The following is a 22,759-nucleotide window of genomic DNA, read 5'->3' on the forward strand; positions in this document are numbered from 1 at the left end:
TTTTGGGCATTTTCTTAACTGCAGTAATAAGCCCTCATTGAGAGCTTTTCAACAGTATATCATAAGTGGTACTTATTTTAATTGGTTCCAGAGTTATAGCCAAATAAAATTTTAATTAATGAATCCATCTCCTTTTTTGTAACTTTTTTTTTTTAATTTAAATTATTGATTTATAATAATTATTAACTTTGATTGTATAAAAAATTGACAATTAGTAATAATTCAATGATAACAATAAAAAAAAAAACATGAAATATCACAAGTTATTAATGAAATAATTTTTTTTTTCATTTTAAAAAAGTGTGTATGTTGTAATTTAATGGGCGTACAAGGAAGTCATGTGGTGTCCACGTCAGATTTTTTCTTACAACTCTACCTCCATCTGATAAGTTTCAGAAATTTTATTTATATCCAATATCACGAATTTAATTGAAAATATATCGAAAAAATACTCTTTATTTCTGAAATCGGTGAATCTTCAAATTCTTGACATAATTCAACTAAAATCTCTATATATTTTTGTTATACAAAATGTTTTCATAAGTAGTAAATTTTGGAATCGGTTAATTGGAATTTTTTTTTTTTTTGTCTTCAGTCATTTGACTGGTTTGATGCAGCTCTCCCAGATTCCCTATCTAGTGCTAGTCGCTTCATTTCAGTATACCCTCTACATCCTACATCCCTAACAATTTGTTTTACATATTCCAAACGTGGCCTGCCTACACAATTTTTTCCTTCTACCTGTCCTTCCAATATTAAAGCGACTATTCCAGGATGCCTTAGAATGTGGCCTATAAGTCTGTCTCTTCTTCTAACTATATTTTTCCAAATGCTTCTTCCTTCATCTATTTGCCGCAATACCTCTTCATTTGTCACTTTATCCACCCATTTGATTTTTAACATTCTCCTATAGCACCACATTTTAAAAGCTTCTAATCTTTTCTTCTAATTGGAATAATTTTAATTTATTTTGAAATGTACGAATATCTTCGTACATAGTTACAATTCTGTAATTATTTTTTTTTAACTTTTTTATTTAGTTCCTTTAAATGAGTAGTAATTTTAGTTAAAAACGATAAATCGCACAACCATTCTTTATTGATCAGTTCTGGAACGGGGTTTTCTTTGGTTTTATGAAAAGCTTCACCTCTTCTTTAAGTTAGAAAAACCTCTTCAACATACCACCTCCTTTAAATAGCCATCGTACCTCACAGTATTATATCAAATCCTCATATTGAGATTAAGTAATTCTAAAAAGCCTTCAATTTGATTTAATTTCGTTTATGCATTTAATGATATTTAATACCTCTTTTATATTCGCAATTTTTGAACACAAGTTTTGCTGATGAATCAAGCAATGGAAAATAAATTTTATCATTGTACTCGCTTTCACTCGTATCGTGTTTGAAGAAAGTCAAGACACCTTTATTTTTCCAACCATCGACTTTGCATCCGCGTATATTCCAGACGTATCATAATACCTCTGGAATACCAATCTTGGATACCATAGTATCCAAGATTGGACTGGACTGTTGCATCGATTTTTTAATTTCATTTCATATGTTTCAAGCCGAGAAGGAATAAAAGTTCTTCTGTTATGCTGAAGTTTTTATCGATTCCTCGTAGGAAAATTGATAATTGAGTGCTATCAGTTAGGTCTGTATTTTTGTCGTCTGCTAACGAATGCCGATTAAAACATTTAATCTTTTATTTTGTTGACTGTTGTTTTCAAATGCGTCTTGAAATACATTTTTCTTCAAGACAAACTTAAATTTAGAAATTTGATATTCTGATCGTAAAGCACATTCTACTGTAGGAAATATACAACTTATAACGAATTCCCCTTCTGAAATGGTTTCGAATTTTCTGAATTTTTTTGTGCAATAATATAAATTGCCTTCAAAAAATTTTCGGATTCGTTTGTATTTTTTATAAAATATATCTGCTGCTGCTTCTTAATTAACATCTGTAGATTTTCTACTTTGGCAGTTCTCTCTTCACTAATAAAAATCTTATTCAAAATGGTTAGCCTAATTAACATCTGTAGATTTTCTACTTTGGCAGTTCTCTCTTCACTAATAAAAATCTTATTCAAAATGGTTAGCCGAATAATGTCTCTGATTATTATATTCCTTATTAACAAATATTATTCCGTAAAAGTCTTATTTTCGTTCTATAACAAAATTTTGCTTGATCCAATGTTCTTGAAATATACGATTTTGCATATCAACTTTTTTTTAAATTTATTCGATGTACTCAATCGAGTATAAAAATGTATGATTATGAAAGTAATATTAATAACTAAAAAAATCCAGATTACCTTTTGATTCCTGATAAAAATTTATTTTTCTCGCAATGCAAAATCCGAAGTATACTAGTTGTCATCACTAATTTAATAATCACTTACTGTGATTATCTTTTACTGTGGTTATTATTTTCTATAGCTATCGTCTTAGCTCGAATAAGTTCAATCTGGTTATGTGATTGCGATTTACGCCATGTACAGCGTTGTACAAAGGGCCAGATTACTATATATATACTTTGAACATGTTTGTGGTCCACTTTCAGACTTTCACGGACCAAAAATTGAAATTGAATATTTCTAATAAAAAAAAATACGATTCTTAATTTTTACTTATTTTTGGTTACATCTTTCCCGGAATTTGAGCTGATTTTTTACGGACGAATTTCGTTCCCATTGTCTTTCTGTTAGATTAAATAAGGAATATGAAAATTTTATAGGTAATGATAAAGCCATACCTGATCGGGATTCGAACCCCTAATTTTCCGTATGTATGAGTGGACGCTATTATTATTATTACTTGACGGAGATCAGTTGAAATTTTTTATAAAAGAGAAGTTGGTTATAGTTTAAGTTGGTTTGGATTCTTATATTTTTTTTTTACTTACCTAAATATTACAGATGAATTTATTTATTATTTTTGTAAAATGATGTATGTCATTGTTATTTGTTTGGCAAGTATTATTCAGCGATTGTTATTGTCTACGATAAAATGATATGTCAATAAAAAATGTTTTGAGTAAAAATAGCGATTGATTTACAATTTAATTTAACCTTGTATAAGGATTAATGACACGGTCTGAATTATTCTTCTAGACAATACAGTACAGCAGATCAGACGGTAAGAAGCAAAAACTGAATGGGATTAGCTTGAAAAATGGCTTTTATGATGATATATATTCCTCATAACAATGGGTGTCACATAATACCAGTTTAATAACTTAACTTTAAAATATATAAGAAACTTATCTTTAAGAATAAATATAACTTTTAGATTAACTCTGATCATTAGCCTTTTTATTTGATGAAACATGAACATTAAAATGCATTTTAATATACAATAGATATAGGCATGCCAGCATATCAGTGCGTATTACATAGCATGTTTCATTTTTAAAACATTTTTTTAATAATTTGTTTATGCGCTAGATAAATTACTAATGGCTTTCAAAGCGTATCCTGGTGTATACCAATACGATGAGCTTTGTTAATTGCCGCCGATGATTACAAGTTCTATAATTAGGTTTGTAGTAATGGTAAAAAATTATGAGTGGCTTTATTCTACAGGCAGTTTTCTATAAATCTATCCTAAAAATTAAGTCGTAACATGAAAATTTCCTTCAATAAATAGGATAAAAACTAAACAAAAAAAAAACATTTTGAGTAATTTTTAACATAAAACAGTCTTACGCTGTGTAAAACCAGTAAAAAAATTAGTTTCTAATATTTATCATTTTCTCATTTTTCTTTTCTATTTACTGGTTTCCAGCTGTTGTTTTCCCAGTAATAGCTATTTACAACATGAATGTTTATACTTAAAAGCAAAACAAAAAATTGGTGGTCATGTAAAAAATTTTTTTTTTAATTTTTGTAGTTATATAAGGTTCTAAAAGGCAACCTAATTAAAAAATTGATTAGAATTTGGATACTTATCTACTTTGTTAATAGCAATAAAGTTTAAAAATAACTTTGCTGTATAATGTATATTAAAAACAATTACCTTTAAATCAACCTATTCTCTGAATAAATTTGTACTGATGAGATATTTATTTGTAAAACCTTACTTCATTATTAGTTGTATGCAGATAATTGTTTTTTAATCTATCAAAATTCCAGTCAGTTGAAATAAAGTTTTCTTGTTTAAGTACTTGGTGTTAGTTTTGTTTATTTTTTAGTATTTTATCTGTGTTTTCATTTTTTGGTATTTGCGTCATCTGCCCACTGCTATTTGTTGGTTCTGATTGACTCCAAATGATATTCAGATTATAACAGAATAGTTTATTTTGTTAAGGTTATGGAGCATAGTGTGGTTGTGTTGTGTTACTAAATTTGGAAGGGGGTTTCCACCATACTGAGGAATGTCATATTTTAATAGTAACCTCAACGTAATTTTTGCAGTTTATTTCTAGTTTGGTTTGTTTTACTGGTCTATAAAATAGCATTTTAGTTAGAAGATATATATTTGTTCTATTTTTAATAAATGTTGAAAATGCTCAAAATATAATGTATTGGAATTTATAGGTATTTGTTGTTAGTATCCTTGTTTATAACAACTTCATCTCTCTCTCTCTCTCTTAATTCAAATTCATCTGTCAAACAGATGGGCTACGGCACTTAGTTAAGGATGTGATCAATTATCATCTGTATTATAACAGGAACAAATGATAAAGCGTAAATTTAGAAAGTAGTTAGTGGCAGCTTGTTAACTCAAAAGGTTTAGCTATTAAAAAAAAATAAAAATAAAAAAAAAAACATTTCTCTCCTACTTCTTTTATTGTTGTCTTCCATGATTGCATGAATACCTGTTTTCTATGTAAGTAACTATTATGAAGAATGAAAAAAAATACCAAGCCTCTATTTCCTTAATAGAGAATTAAACCTAAGATTGAGAAGCCAGCTTGTTGGAAACTGCATTGCTTGAATGACCATTTGCCATCTTCAATATGTAGTCTGCTTATAAACTATTTCTTGATTTAATGTTAAGGTTATTAGCTTGAAAATTGATTTTATCTTTGCTATTTCTATGAAGCTGTTACACAAAGCCTAGGCATTGTCAATAAGGTGTACTAAGTCCTGAGTTTCAGGTGTATTGGACTATCAGTTTCTGTTCTCATAAAAAGCATTTTTGTTGGCTGAGTCATTGTTGTATCAGCTGGACACAATAGAATGTAATCTTCTAATTATACTTGAAGATTTTAACTCATTAAAAATTGTGATTGAATTGCTTTAAGTGGACAGTGCTCCAAAGGGATGTTTGGAGATAATTATGCAGTTCAACAATTTTAATGTTGTTTGAATATGTATCATATTCTTTGTTCACAAATCTAAAAAAAATTGTACTTTTGGAAAAAAGTGTAAGGAAAAAATAATTTCTCAACAGAAACAAAGAGCTTGTTACAACTTTAAATAAGTTGTTCAAGTAGATTAACCGGAGAACAAAGAGCTGGGTGGGGTATGGGATATGAGTTATGACTACATCTGTTTTGGAAATAATACCTAAAAATCAGAATATTGAAGAAGTAAGAAATTAATTAGGGTGGAACAGATGTTTATTAAACCGCTAGTACTCACTGGCAAGTGGTGGTATTGACCGTCAGCGACCTCTGGTGGACAGCTCTGACTACACAGTTTCAGTTGCTATGAAGCATTGGATGTAGAACATCATATGTTTGCTGTCGAGCAGTTTTTTAGAAACACTAATTCTGTGATCAGGTTTCAGTGTCTTTTCCATTGAAATTGAAAATGTTGAGGTTCAGTTCCAGATCAAAACACCATACCCCGATGGGTTGAAGTGTTTAGTAGTACTGCATCTGTGATGAAGAAAAACCACCTGGCCTTTCCCATTCAGTCCGAACTTCTGAAAACATAGACAGAGTGAGAAGGGCAGTTCTTCCTAGTCTGAAATGATCCGCTAGGTGACAGGCTGTAGCACTGGGTATGTCATGTTGTCGCTTCATCGCATCTTACATGGTGATTTCAGATTTCATCCAAACAAAATGATGATCGTCCAACAGCTAACTGAAAGGGATTTTGTGCAACCAAAGGGTTTTTTGGCATAATGAATGCCATTCTTACAGAGGATGCAAACGCCTTAATAATGATGGGTCATGAAGCTCACTTCCATCTGGATGGCTATGTTAATGTACTGGGCGTTGGAGAACCCACGGAACTACACCATAAACCTCTCCACAGCTCAAAAGTAGCAGTGTGATGAGGTGTCTCCAAAGATTGGGATTGTTGCGCCTTACTTTTTTGAAGATGGGGGGAATTGCAGTTACAGTGCTGATGTCAGTGAGTGTACTACATCGACATATTAAACAACTTCCTGCATCCACAACTGGAAAGGCATCGACTGAACATGAGAGAAATGTGGTTCCAATAGGATGGTGCCACAGTTCACACGGTGAGAGCATCGGCTGAAGTGGTTCAACAAATGTTTCCTGGACATGTCATTTCACGATTCAGCGATGTTTCTTGGCCCCCCACACTCTCCTGATCTATCAGTTTGTGACTTCTTTTTGTGGGGCTACCTGAAATCAAGAGTGTACATGAAGAATCCACACACAATCAAAGACCTGAAAATTTCCATTCGTCAAGAAATTGAACCTCTGTCGAACAAAATGTTAGAGAAAGCTGTGCAGAGCTTTTACGAGAGGCTCTGAATTTGCATCTGACAAAAAGGATGTCATCTTACTGACATTATTTTCCAAACATAATTAAGGTATATTGATTTCAAAAATGCAATAATATAAAATATTATTAGTTAATGTGAAACTGTTTTTTTCTATAATTAAAACAACCGAAGTTATTCAGTAGTGAAAAACATACATTTCCTCTGCTCCACTGATACACTAATAATATTATTCTGTACTGTATTACATTACATCACAGTACACTTTATTAGTGCAATCTTATTACTATACTATACTAGTAATATTTATTTTTTTATATTTTGGATTATTAGTTGAAAAATTTAGTAGAAATTCTGTTATACTGATAAATTATTTTTTTTTTAAATTTTGTTTTCTCTTTTTATTAAAAAAAAGAAGGAAAAAGTTTGTAATAAAATTTTGTATTGATTTAACTTGTCATGAAAGTACTAGTATAGTTGTGTGTTGTTAAAATATAGAGATGGAGGGGCGTTTCACTTTGTAGATTGAGTAGCACCAGTTAAAGTGAAGTGAAGTGTTGTTCTGAACGTTAGCTTAGAAGAAAATCTCTCTTTGTTACTATGGTTTTCATTTATCACAGCACAAGGAGAAAAGAGGAAAAAGAGTACTTATGAACGACCTAACCTGTATTCCCTTCAGTAGTAATCAATATTTTTAGATAACCTGTCAGTAACACCTTTGCACAGTCATGTATGATGAAAAGTATATAAAAGTAAATTTAAATGTAAATAAGATAGGAGCATTTTTTTTCAACTTGAAATATTTATTTCTTTAGGAAAATATTACATTTTTATTGCTGTTTACATTAATGTTTGTTCAGCAAATAGGAAAAGATGGGTTTCTGTTTCCCTCTTTGCCTAAATTTATTTATTATTCATTATTTTTAAAAATATTTGTTAATGATGTAGAAAATAATTAGTTATCCATAATTTCACGTCGGTTTTAATTTTTCATTGCACATGTTAATTAACAGTTATTACTTTTTGTTCACTGACAGATTTGATAATACCTGTTTACATTAAAGGCTCTAATTTTAATATGTTGTTTTACATATAATTTATTACACCTACATAATGCAACAAAACTTATGATGTATTTTATTGTTTTATATTGTAATATTTTTTGAGTACATAATTCAGTTGTTCTGTTATATAATTAAATTGAGTTTACCGTTAGATATAGTTTAATGGTAATAACATATTGGCAGTACTATTAAGTAATACTTTTATGACGTATCTCTCTGTCAGATCTCATCATTATTAAAAAGTTATAAAATATCAGTCATTTTATTTTTTTTTTTTAAATTATCAGTTATTTTATTTTGTTGCTTATTTCTTTATGTTAGATGTTTTAGATCCATTATGTTAATGTCTACATTATTAAACATTTATTTAGTCTGGATTATAAAATGTGACTAAACTTTAACGAAAATAATAATTAAATATTTCAAATGTTAAGTGTAAATATGGAATTGTTTCCACAAAGTAGTTTTGTAGATATTATTCAGCTGTTTTCAGTGATGTTGGTGGTATTATTGCTATTTGGGCTTATTTTGAAGTGGTTAGAAAACGTTTTTAGTACCATAGGTACTATATAGAGGTACCACAGTTACTGTAGGTGCATTTTTGGTACTAGAAGGGGAATAGTATTTCACTTACGTTGTGTTTCCATTTCAATCATTTCATCTACGTTGTGTTTGTCCATTTATTAAATTCTTTTCTTGAAAACACAATTTATATGTGGTATATGTAAGATTTTCATGTTTTGGTTTAGATTTTCTAGTTTTTCATACATTTTTCATAAAAATGAGATAATCGAAGTAAGAGCAACATTAGCATGTTGTTATGTATCCTTTTCTTTTTTCTGCACAATTTTTTGTTGTGAAACAGGGCATCAAAAACATTGTAATGTAATGCCCTGATCATTCTCATTTAATGGAAAACCAATGAACAATAACTTTTAAATTTCAAGTATGCAGTTTGCAGCTTGCCCCCAGAATTTGCCCCAGAACAAAACTTGCTGTTTTGTTTAATTTTTGAATATTGTTTAATTTTGTTAAAATGTACTAAAATTCCATTCAGTTTAGTTTTGACTTACAATATCATCCTTACTTATTGAATTTTTAGAAGTTAAATTTCACTCATTGAAGATTTCAACACTTATTGAAAATTAATCTTTATTTACAAAGGATTAGAAGGTGCAGATTTACCCAGTAGTGGTACCTAAGTCGCTATTTTTGTTTTTTGTGGAAGTCCCTGATGGACACCCATGAAAAGTAATTATCATTCTATTTAGCCCTGATCAAGAAGTTGCTGCCATGTCAGCTGATGTAGGTTTTCAATCACAATTTGAGTTTATGGTGATGAGTAACCGAATTCCCATAATACATATCATTCAAGGAAGAGCTAGGATGGGGATTATCGGCCTACAGAAGCACTAACTATAATCAGGAATGATACTTTTTTCCAAATACTACTTCTGAATTTTTATTCTTTGTAGAAGCTTGGGATTTACAGAAGTTAAAGTTGAGTCATGTTGCTGAGAATTATTTAGCATTTGTTGGTTTTTTCAGTTTTATGAGTACTAAAGTTGGGTCTTTAGTGCTACAGTAAACTGCATCTTTTGTAATGTGATGAAACACAATGTGATGGTGGTTTCACAACACTTGAAATGTCTCCAGATTGGATTATTAAAAATTGAAAGATAAAAAATGAAATAATAAAAGACATATTTGATTAACCAAATTGTTCTAGAATGCAGAAGTTAAAATAACATTAAATACTTATTTATTAGTAGCGTAGATGATATTATTCTATGCTATATGATATTAGAGAAAAAATTAATTTTTCATATATTGTTAAGTGTTTCTTTCATACTTATTTTTCCATTTTTTGTGTTACAGACGGTGTCATCCATGTCCTGTTATGAAACCAACATTCTTGTGTGGTACTGATAATCGTACTTACAGCTCACTGTGTCGTTTGGATTATCACAATTGCATTCATCATTCCAATGTCAGGGTGTTGTGTAAAGGATTTTGCCCTTGCAAAGGTAATTGTGCACAAATTAATAAAAACAATTACTTGTTTTGTAATCTTGTACATAATATCTATATGTTTACTTAGTTCTCATGTTTTTTTTTCATAAGAAGTAGATTTTCTGATAGGCACTTCCTATTAGTGTTTTAGTGCAGTTACCATATTGAAAACAGATTGGTTATTTCGTAGATATTTCATAATATCTAACACTTCTGTCAGATATTATGAAGGAGAAATTGGCTGTGTATTTTCTGCCTCTTCACCACTTGGTGAAAATACTTTAGCAGGGTCTCATGAGATGAGACCCATCCTGCCTACATCACAAAGTCAACATGTGCAAGAAGGGATTAATTAGAAGAAAAACTGTGAGAATGTACAATAATCTATCCAAAGAGATACTGAAGTACACTAAAAGAGACCCATCGGGTTGGTCTAGTGGTGAACGCGTCTTCCCAAATCAACTGATTTGGAAGTCGAGAGTTTCAGATTTCGAGTTCTAGTAAAGGCAGTTATTTTTATATGGATTTGAATACTAGATTGTGGATACCGATGTTTTTTGTTGGTTGGGTTTCAGTTAACCACACATCTCAGGAATGGTCGAACTGAGACTGTACAAGACTACGCTTCATTTACACCTCATACATATCATCCTCATTCATTCTCTGAAGTAATACCTGAATGATAATTCCTGGAGGCTAAACAGGAAAAAGAGATGTGCATGAAAGTCACCTTCTGAAGATTTGAATTCAAGATTCCTCCAGACAGGCCCATCTAACCATCATGAGAGGAATTGTTATTAAGATATAATGGTTAAGAGCCTATAACTAGTCAGTTTTGACTAGTTTAACTACATACTTGAACAAAAATTACTGTTCTTCCAGATACTACCTTTCCAGCCATGCAAGAACAAGTTCAGGTTTCTTAAAATTGCAACCTTGCCCACCTGAAAGAATTGTTTTAAAAGAGCAATATCATCAATCTCAGAACCTTTATGAGAAACTCAAAAACTCTTGTGATGAGTGAAATTATGTAACTAAATTATAAGCTTTTTGGCCAACTGGGTGGTATCTGATAATGTTAATCTTCTTTCCTTTTGATCTTATAATAGACTTCCTTCTTCCTTACTGTTGACCATTTGACCTTCAATTTCTGTATTGATTCTGTATTGCTGTACTTTAGAGATCAAAACTGAGAACTTCACATATCATTTTCTTGAAGTTTATCTTCTGAAATATTTCTTCCTCTTCTTCACTTATATATATTGAACAGTAATATGTTTGCTCTTTACATGTCCGTTTCTTAACTGTATTTTTTTTATTTTGGCGATATCAAGATTAATCTAATCAATTCTTACCTCGTATACATTGCTGCCTCTGTTTTAGATGTAAATATTTAACCTGGCATTTATCTTTGCAATATCTTCTCTTATACTGCACTTTGTGAAGTTTGAAATAATGTAAAACATAGATTAGGTAGAAATATAAATTTGAAACTTCAAAAGTATGAAAAAAGTTTTCCTATGTTAATTTCATAGTTCTTTCTATTAGTAATTTTAAATATTCTAAAAACCAAAGGAATTATGATAGAAAACACAAAAATGTACTTGAGTTTCCAAAAAATGCTCTCAGAATATCAATTGTAGTAGGTCACATTTCTAGATAGAAGTCTATTAATTTTTTCTATAACTAAGTTGAAGTAAATGAATTACAGTATTTGGTATTTATTGTAAAAAAGTACGGTGTAGAATCACTGTTATATTGTATCATTATTTATGCATTTAAAAATAATTAATCAACTTAAAATAGTCCATTTACATTTATTGTACTTTATAAACAGATGGTTTGATATGTGAAATGAAATTATTACTCGGTAACATTTAGTTAAATAATGGATTGTAATGTAAGGGTATTGGGAGAACTACATTAACCGCTATGTGTCATAGAGGCTTGACATTTGTTCTTTGTTGCCAGATCTTTCTAACTACTGACTTGTTATGTAAATCACTTGGGTTCATTTAGTAAAATGATTCATGGGTCGTCGTAATAAATAAATGAGTGGAAGGAAGGCTTGTGTTCTTTATCTTTTAGGTTACAACTCTTTTTGTATTATATTAGGGTGATTTCCACAGAAATTTATTTAGAATGATTGATTGTGAAGTTATTTTTTTTGTGTCTACGTCAGGTACACTGTATGAAACTTAAATAATTAATATATCTTTTAGCATACTTTTTTTGTTGTTTATGTCTTCATATTGAAAATGTATAAATAAATGTTTAAATTTTATTTTAGAACTATAGTTATTTTTATTCTTTCTGTTACTATTATTTATTTCTATTTGTTTAACTCTTTACTGATTGGGTTGAAATCTATGTAGATGGTTGGATGTATTCTCCTATCAACAGTAGTTTCCTATATGAGTAAAACTGATTAATAAAAAGCTATTTTCTGTATGTTTTATGTAATGCATAACTTTGAACAAGAATATGTACTAGTTTTCTTTGTGAATATTTACTTAATTCATCTTTATGATTATAACATAGTTCAATGAGAAATACACTACTAACTCATCAGGAACATGACAATAATTTGCAAATTCACTAGTAAAATATTTACATTTTCACATGTAACATTTAAATAATCTTAGTCACTCGGTTATGTATTATGTAGTAATATAGTTTCATATTCCAATGATATAAAAGCACTGCAAGTAGAGATACACTGTTTACAGATATACATACAATTGTTCAACAACTTAATTGCAATTTTATTATAAATAAAAAAAAATCCAAACTTCACCAAACCAAAATTAAATTTTTTGTCTTACTATATCTTAACCAGTTTAATTCATCTGAACAAGATTCTAACATAAACTTCTCTTCCGCTGTTCCATCCTTTTCTATAAAAATTTATCTTCTTCTTTGTCTTACATTTTTCCTAAAATAAGTTGTAGATTTTAATATTGTTTTCATGTTGGATAAATTGGTGTTACATTAAAAGATCTTGCTTTTAATTTTATCGAACCATTTAATTTTTAACACCTTCCTCTTTAACATCACAGTTTCATGAAACAGTAGAATCCTTTATTCGCTTCCTTTTTATTGTTCCTATTGTTTATATTTCATGTCTATAAAATACTACACACCACACAAATATTTTTCTAATTCGAAGATTTATATATTCAATGTCCATAGAACTCTATTTTGCATAGAACATGTTTGTGTTAGCCTGTTCATATACTTGGGATGTAGTTTTACCTGTGATACCTGACATATACATCACCTGAACATTCTAAACTTTTATGACTAATAATATACCTAATCGCTCATATTTTATTTAGTGCTGAATAACATACTAAATTTTAAATATTTGGTAAAATCGATTAATTTCAAAATTTTGTGAGCAAAACTCTGAACGTTTGTCTTTCTTTTCTGTCTATTCAAAACAGACCAATTATAATTTATCTATCCTTTATAATTTTACCACCAAAATAAAAAAATTCTGTGATGTCTGGTATCTTCTTTTATTTTTATAGAAGTCCATAGAAAATCATTTTAGTGTAAGCTGTCTTAGAGTTCTCAAATCCATACTTTCGTGGCTGTAGTATAAGGTCATATTTAAATTTTACCTGTGGTTGCACGATAATTTATTTAAAATATTTAAAACTTAAGTGAAATATGATTTTACTCGTTGATTCTTTTAAAATTATAGAATTTTTGATAATTATTGTTGTTTTTTACCAGTTTAACATATCATTTTAGAATTGTTATTTGAACTGTCATTTTCTTTTGATTTGAATATGAATAAGGTCGTACTTCTAATGATAAGTTTCAGTTTTATTACTGCGGGAAAAGTTAAATTTTAAGCATTTATTTTGCAGCTTAGCTTGGAAGTTTATCAAAATACTATTTTTCCATTTTTTACTATTTTTTCATGAGATAATGGCAGTAGAATGTGGAATGAACTTTTCAAAGATATTATCTTTTTTTTTTTCCACTGATTAATTTTAATTCATTTTATTTATAATAAATAGATTAATTAATATTTTCAGTTTTTGTTTTTAAATTATTAGCATATAACTGTGATAGCAAATGTAGAATGCGTTTGTAAAATTCTTTATTTCACATGCTTTTGATTAAAATACATAAATATATTCGTACAAAAGTTGCAGTCGATGAAACGTTGTAGTTACTCTGAAAAAATAGAGGGTAAAAATAAGTTGGCAGAGAATAGAGTGAGATTGTCTTGTGAAATGTTACGTGTAAAGTTAGAGAGTAGAAGAGAACATTTGAAAGAATAGCTAGTGCAGTTGAAGAGTCTGTTGTAAGGAAGGGTGCGGTGTAGGATGATGTGATAAAGATGAAGGAAAGAGGATTTCTATGGTAGACTGTCGGAGAGGAAAAAGTGTTCGGATGAAAAAGACATGATGAAAAAGTGAAATGGATTGAGGCGCAAGCCCTATTGACTATCTATCTTCTGTGTTGCTACCTTGAAGAGTAAAGAGAATGAACATTATATCTAAAAATATCCATATTGTTGATTATTTACGCATTTGTAATGTCTTATATAAATACTTATCTAATTATATTTTGTATTACATCGTGATAAAAATGATTTTTTTGCAATAAATTAAATTAATTGATATAGCGAATTACACTTTAAATAATTTTTTTTACTCAGTAATATTAAAATCATATCTAAGAACTGTAAAAATGTTTAAAATTAATGAAACCGATTAAAAAAAGTTCTTTTATTTATTTTTCATATTAAAATTAAATGTAGTTAGATTATTTATAAAGTAAGATAGTAAGTGGCTACAATGACTACCAATATGCCATTGTTTTATTTATTCAGAGGTTAAACTGATAGTATTACATACTTTTTAGGTTCTTTTCAAACATTACCAAAGTTACTGAACAAAGTGAACTCTTTAGTAACTTTGCATTTTGGTATTCTACACTAGTATATTTTATGTTTAACCCATGTATGTACATGAGTGTCATAGGTAATGACACTCAATGTATGTACATGGTTTTAGGAATTCACAAATCGCTCCCAAAGATTCCATTCTTAAGATTGCCATTCTTAAGAATAACGGTCATCCCGTGCAAGATGTACTGAGGAAAGTTAGGAGGAAAGCAGTTTTCCTTTGTCGTATTCATGCAGCTAAATATCTAGTAGCATCTCAGAATACCAAGGCCATAAAAATGGTTTTCAGTATTACAAATGATACATTTACTCGGTTTACTTTCTGATAGGGAACATCATTACTATCAGAGAAAGGAACTAGGATTGATCCATTTTTTGTTCCTCAGTTGATGTCATAGTTAAAAATAAGACTGCGACAATTAGTGTAAAATTGTAAATTAATCTACAATTTTCTGTTCAATTTTCATTGTATTGGGTACATCGTAACCAATTTAATCAAATTTAGATTATATTACACTTCAAAAATTTTTCCATGGAGATAAGACCGGTTTTTGTTATAAATTAAATAAATTGTTACTACTTTATTTAATTTAGAAAATGCACAAAAGTGTTCAAAAAAAATATTCTGTTCTATATAAATTTAGTTTCAGTTTAATCTGAATTTTTTATGTAATAATGATTAAAGGGTGTCTCACACAGAGAAATGCACATAATTTCATGATATACTATTATTATACTGATGAAAATAAACAAAACTGTTCATATAAACATTGGTTATTGAATAATTTTGCCCTATTTCTGTTTTAACTTTAAAACGTGTCATACTAAACTCTTGGGCCATAAAATAAGGGACATAGTTTGTTTTTTAGGATACTTTTTATATATGAAAAATTTAAACAAATTAGATTTCAGAAGTTATAAATAGAAAATTTTTGAAAAGCTCAAAAAATTCTTACTGAAAAGTACCTTTTTTTTAGGTATGACGAATTTTAACTCGTTAATCGAAAAAAAAAACGCTGTAGCAAAATTTATGGAGAAAATAATTTCGGAACGTTTTCATATTTAAAATTAAAGTTAAAATTCTGATATGGACACCACATGACTTCCTTGTACGCCTATTAAATTATATATACACATTTTTAAATGTACAGAAAATTTTATTTCACTAATAACGTCTGATATATATTTTTTATTGTTATTATTGAATTATTATTTATCGTAAAAAATTCTTTTTACAATTAGGGGTTTATAATTATTAATAAATCAATATATTTAAATTAAAAAAAAAAAAAAAATGTTTGTTTATGAAGTCGGTTTCGAACCGGTGTGTTCATGGTTTCGGATTCGACATGTCCTCATTACACCACGTAACTACCTGAGCGTCGTGAAACAAAATTAATATAAAATGCTGATACGGAAACCACAAAGAAATGTGATGTCCACCACAAATTAGTAGTGTAAGTAACTATCCACTTTATTAAAGAATTGGAGGATCGTATCTCTCTTTCAAATGAAATAAGTTTAAATGAGGTTTTTTTTTGTGTGTGGGCGACGCCTGGGCGTTATCATCGCCCGAAATTTTATCAATAAAAGGGTAAAATAACTCCAAAATAATAAAACTTATAAGGCGTAAAATAATTATTAATCGTATAATAAAAACTTATTAAAACAAAAGTCAAGAAGGTAAAATAAAACTCAATACTAATACCGCAGACGAAGTCTTTAATATATAAAAGTTAAAATAATGTAATAAAGAAACTATATAAAACTTACCTAATTCCGATGGGTTGTGCAAAAGGCTCCCTTCTCGGATAATAAAATTAAAGACATAGAACGAAAAAAATGAAATTTGAAAGTAAAGGTTAGAAATTATCAACAACTCTTCTAGCATAAGAACATATGATATTACATTTTTTGAAGTAACCTGGTACTATGCAAAAACAGAAACATCCAGTCCAAAATTTCGTTATTATTGTACAAGATATCACGGATGTTTCTAGGTAGATTAAACCTACGACACGCAACGCCGCATAACATATGCAGTCCACGTGAATGTAGTGGCACAGTCATGCGGCAGTTGCATCGTTTGCGTAGGGGTGGGACTTCTTCTGACATTAGGTATTCGTGTGCAGCAAAAAAGGTATTAAATGAAGTGCAGAAAAAAATGTGTTCACATCAGATTTTTATTCTTTGTATGGATTTTTTCATTATTTTTAAAGCTGAACGTTTTAACTTATCTACATAACATCTGATATAGTACAAACAAATACAGTAAACTTAATAATAAAATACCGGGGTGTTTTGTTTTAATTAAGGTTAATCAACGGTACATTTCTGATTTTTTTTAAATTTTAAGTATGTAGGTTTTTAACATCTGTTGTGTTATATCTTCTAGTTTTATTTTTTTTATTTTGTCATAAAAAAATGCGCTATACTCCTGCGGTTTAATCCAAATGAAATGTTAATTAATTATCACTGAAAATTCGGAAGTACGGGTGTAAATTTTAATGAAATACGGGCGTTGCGGTTCATCAAAGAGTACACCGCTTTGCTGAAGCATTTACATCCGAGACTAAATTTTATTATTCACCTCTTAAGCAGATTGCTGAATTTTCTAAAATTTGATGGTAAAGTTGCGGCATGTTGGAACTAGTTTGTCTTAACTTTTGATGAAGTGAATTCTTAAAATTAACTTCGAGCAAGTTTACTACCTACACAAAAACACAAGCAAGTATAAATATATACACATGTACACATTTATACACAAGTATAAATATATACACGTAATGAATTCTTTCCGCCCTGAAAAATTTATTAATTAAATATTAATAAATTATTTCTTAAGTATAATAATTTTGTAATATTAATAAATATTATCTTTAAGATCATAGTTAGCAAAAGAAAATATTTTAGAATATATGTAAAAAAAAAGTAATTTATAGTAATAAATATAGTAAAAATTAATGTATTTAAAAAAACTGACAAAACTTCAGTCCCAAATTAAAGATAATACTCGTATGTACTAATTCAGTCCTATTAATGTACTCTGACTTTCCTAAAAAGTATTGAAAATAATCTTAAATGGTAATATTTTCTTATTGCAAAAAACTTGTTTAAAAACGTTTGATTTCTTCTATATTTCAGCGATAAAGTAAACCACAATAATGTTTCTTATTTAATAAAAAAAAAGTTTTACGTCTGAGTTTTGAAATAGTAAAACGTTGCAGATAGAAGAAAAACCTTGGTAATTGTTTTATATTTTTTTACGTTATTTTACAAAACCTTTTAAATCTGTTTCAATATCTGCTAATGCTACATTCTGATAAGAATAATTAAGATATTCAAGACGTTAGATTGGAATTTTAAAAAGTAAAGAAAGTTTACACGATTCCATTTTCAATGGGTACTAACTTTGATTTTACTCATTAACGATAGAATTTATTTCTAGTTTGATAATGCTTCATGCAGAGAAGAATAGTTTGAAAAATTTCAAATCGATAGCCTGAAAAATTATTGAAATACCAGAAAAAATTATAGAACCTATTTTTAGGAATGAGATATGTATTACTCCCGATCAACCCATCGGATTTAGAAACTGTTTCTACGTTAATGATATCTTATTTAGAGAAAATAAAGAAAATAAATCGATCGGTTGAAGAAACTCCTAATCTCTAACCCTCAGATAAGGATTGAAACATTTTCTTACGCTGATGTTATTTATAGAAAAAGTGGGAACAAAAGATACGGTCGATAGGTTAGTAAAAAGTTGGATAAATTTATAAAAATCAATTTTAGGGATGCGACTAATTTTTGAGGAATTTTATTTACGAATTACTTTTTTCCTCCTGCCTCCCGGAACCAGAAATCCAATTAAGCATGAACACGGTTCCGGAAGATACCTTTTTCTCTATTCGCTAGACGAGGGAAACGCCAGGCTCGGCTATGCCGTTCCCGGTCTCCATTACCCAGCAACCGGGACTCGGTCCTTTGTACTTCGCCTCTAACGGGCACACCCCGGAGGGACGAACCCACTGGAACAGTCTTTTAGCTCAGGGGTTCGAGAGTCTCCGCACTTCATCACCACTGTCCACCCGTACAAGCACGGGCGAACTGCAGCTCCATACGGAGCTGTCCCTCACCCCCTCGCTTCCCGATATTTCATTTACAGTATTCCCGACACAAAACCCGTCACAGTGTCAAAGTCCATCGAACTGCGTAAAATCGTTCTAACGATGGTCCCCACCTCGAGATGCCCAGTTACGGCAGTACAGTCGCGGCGTTCCTCGTCCCACAGTGGACACTGGAATATCACGTGTTCCGGCGTGTCTAACTCCCGACAGTAGGGGCAGAAGGGGTCTTCAGCTCTTCTTCGTCCACACAAGTATGAACGAAAGCTCCCCATGGTCGGTCAGGAATTGTGTCAGCCAGAATCCCAGTTCGCCAAACTTCCTCCCGGCCCACGGCTCAACGTGCGTGATCAAACGATGCGTCCACCTCCCATTCGTGGATGCATTCCACCTGGCTTGTCAATCCCTGTAGACAGCTGCGTTGGCATCGTTCTTAGACACACCCTGATAAACTTGCGCACGAATTACTTTATCAAAATATAAAATTACTACGTAAATTATTTAAATACATTATGTTTTAAATTATTACGTTATTTTAATATTATTTCAAACGATTTTTCTTTGGATATTACTTATTCTGCCGTTTTTGCTGATTAACTAAAAAAGATTCTTTAGTAGAATTTTGTGTTAGGTCTGCTGCTCCCTTTAGAAGTCCAACATCCCTTTGGGGGTATCCCTTTAGTAACTCTCCGTCCTTCAAATCGTTTCCTTCTATGCACAAAAAATTCATAATTTAAATATTTTCACGAATTTAGTTGCTGAAAACCAAATAGAAGCCTACAGACGTTTACAGGTGAATTCATATTGAACTCTGTACCACGTTTTTAATATTTTTTTTAACTTAAGATTTCAAAAGATCGTGAAATCCAGATATCTAAAGAAGTCCATTTTTTTAACGATTGCAATACTTTCTTGTTTATATTACAACAGCCACAAAAGTAAAAACTTGTTTTACCGATCGCCCTGTTTGTTTAGTGTGCGGTGAACTGCTATATAAGCTTTTATTTGAACGAATTGTGCGTCTCTGAAACGCATGGAGCAGAACAAAAACTCTTTACAACTTCAAATGTAGTGCCTACAAACCGTTAAACACAGCCCTTTTATATGAAAAGCGTTGTATTATGAAAAGCAGCATTTATTTTCTTATAAATACTTTGTTTTATAAAAAAAAGTAACAAACAAAAACAACTTGTTAACTCGCTGATAATATCTGCTTTATACACGTTTACAATTTAATTTAATAGTAATTAATTTCCCTATTTATTTATTGCTATTCAGTATAATTCGAATAAATAAATAAAAACAAAAATAGTAAAAAGTATAATAATTCTTCTTTTAATTTTGATTTTTAAAAGTTGACTCCAAGTTAATGCAAACAATTTTCTTACCCTTTGAGGCCGATTTAAAAAATTCGAAATTTAAAGAAAAAATTAAACATTTATTATTTAACTTTTTAACTATTATTTAACATTTATTATTATACATTTTTTAGTTTAAAATACGAATAGGGTGACGAAAAATGCTGAGCTGATTAGATAAATAAGGCCGTTCTCAAGAAATGCAAAAGCGTGAAAATTGCTTTTGATAAAAATAAAGTATTAGAGGAAACAATAAAAATACTGCAATCGAGCATGACCTTAAGGTTATTTGGAGTGCGGGAATAAGGTTTATTTTTCAGTCATGTCATATGCTTTGCAACTAAATTTTCTTTTATTTCCCCCAAAAAAAGTATCACAATGAGATCTGGTTATATATACTCTGCAGCAGACCAGTATTAAGCAAACAAATATCGAGCAGTAATAATTTTTTTTCGTCTCAAAATAAAATTTACAACGGTTACACGATTAAGGAGACCATAAGTAAATATGATCACAAACGAATACAGAGAGACTTCCATCGAAGCTTCTCAAAAATTATATACTGATATTTCTGTACAAAACATTCAATGTAATTACACACGTAAAGTCGGAGAACAGTACCATTGGTAGTTCAACACAAAACAAAAACAATCAAAGGATTAATAAACAAGAGAAACCATGAAACAATGAGGAAAAAATTTAAATAAAAGTAAAATTAATAACGAAATAATAATAACTAAAATTGAGTAAAGTGAAATACGAATCGATGGATAAAACTCGGTTCATGCAGCAAATCACATAAAGTCATCAAGGTCCAACACGTGGAAATCCTTAGCCTTCTAACGTCTTCGCTATAGTCTATAAGGTTTATAACTAAATACACGCGGTTATTTTTTATTTATTTTTTTAAAGAGGTGGAGGAACCCCATTGACGGAAGCCTAGGCAGTGTCGGGCTCGCTAACAGGTTCCGCAAGATGTTATTAAATGCGTATGTGTTCCTGCGCACTACTGACTAAACCTCCACCCCTGGCTACCCATCCTTCCTGGTACAGCTGGTGTGCATTACTTCAGGAAGGTGGAAATATCCTCACACACATTCAGACACCACAGTTAACAGACACCGATCTCGCACACTGACAAGGAACCTCATATTACACTAAAATAACACTACACACTCCACGACAGCCAATCATCAATCCAGAATACATAACTCATGCCGCACATTTCATACATCAATCAGTCTCATCCAATCACATAAACAAACACCACATAGGCAATTAAATAGTAGAGCATACTTACCTCACGGGTCACCATCGGACCGGGAGCGGAGTGCCCACGGCCTCATGACACCCAGGCGACCCCCACACATACGGGGAACCCCCTAGGCTCTCAGCCGCATGCCTGTTTGCCTCCGCATCCTCCGACGACCCCTTCTTGGCCTACAATTTTCCTCGATATTGCGTAATTTCGTCATTACCGCTCTTGCAAATCCGGAAACGACAGACCAATATTCTTCACCATACAGCATAATCCCTATTAGTTCCTCTGGCTCAACCATTACGTCTCTTCCGATGGAATTCATCATCTCTTCTCTTTCTGTGTTAAAAAACACGACGCAGTTACAAGTATTTAGTCGCAGTTTTTGTACCGAATCGCTGTATTTCTTTTCGAACCTACGGTAGACCTAGATATTCGTGGATTTCGCTGTTTCTTACGAACCGAAGCGCTTCTGTTATGCTCCTTAGTAATTTGTTTTGGAATCGCTGTATTATCTCCATGTTGCTGCTGTTTGTAGTAACCTCGAGCTGGATCCCGTAGATCAAAATCGATTTCAGAACATCGATTTTTGTACAACTATTTGTAGGTAGTGAAAGTTGTGATTTGTTCAGCCACCCCCTACATTTCCTTAAACCAAGTATTCGGTTGGTATCTCTTTTTTCCTTACTAGACCTTCGGCGTAAGACGACGATCGAGATGAAGACTAAGGTACCGTACACGTAGATTGATAATAATGATGAAAAAATTAAATGTTCTATATTCAGGCGTAATTTTTCGTTTAAAAAAATGATCGGTTAGTTGGAAGAAGTAGCCGGTTAACCGAGAAGATATTCCTCCTCAAAAGAATAAACGAATAACGGAAATCTGTATTTGTCTCGTTTACCTGTATATCTTGAAGGTAGGACAGTATGCCTACACTGAATTTTGAATGTTCACAAAAATCCTTCCAGGAGCAAACATACATAAAAGATGTGGTTGAATAGAAACTTTCACCCTTTTTTTAAGTCAATTAAAAGTAAGTGAAGTGTTTAACTGTTGATATCACTTCAAATTCGATAATCTTTTGAAGTTGACTATTTACTGGAGGAATCTTGACTCGCTGCGACAGGCTTACCACGTCTTTCTTTATTTTCTGTTTAATATTATTTTGAACGAAATGTCATTTCTTTAGACTACATCAGTTTGTCTAATACAGTATTAAATTCTAAAAAAAAAAAAAAAATTGAAAGCGTAAAAATTAGCTTTTTAAAACGTATTAGTTCACCCCACATAAGTTTGAAATTTATTACAGAATTCGAACCTGGAACCATGCAGTTAAAAGGATGAGCCGTCGCTACC

At 30.7% G+C, this 22,759-nt stretch overlaps 1 protein-coding gene across 3 annotated transcripts in view; it reads left to right on the forward strand.

Moving 5' to 3' along the window:
- Positions 1-22,759, forward strand: part of Cow (Proteoglycan Cow) — a 746,474-nt gene that overhangs the window by 676,001 nt on the left and 47,714 nt on the right. For all 3 annotated transcript variants that reach the window (XM_075361499.1, XM_075361500.1, XM_075361502.1), the window contains exon 4: positions 9,596-9,744. In XM_075361499.1, coding sequence (XP_075217614.1) covers positions 9,596-9,744 — 149 coding nt within the window. The remainder of the gene's footprint in view (positions 1-9,595; positions 9,745-22,759) is intronic.

The sequence above is a fragment of the Lycorma delicatula genome, chromosome 3, assembly GCF_047948215.1.
Source record: "Lycorma delicatula isolate Av1 chromosome 3, ASM4794821v1, whole genome shotgun sequence".
NCBI classification, from domain to species: Eukaryota; Metazoa; Arthropoda; class Insecta; order Hemiptera; family Fulgoridae; genus Lycorma; species Lycorma delicatula.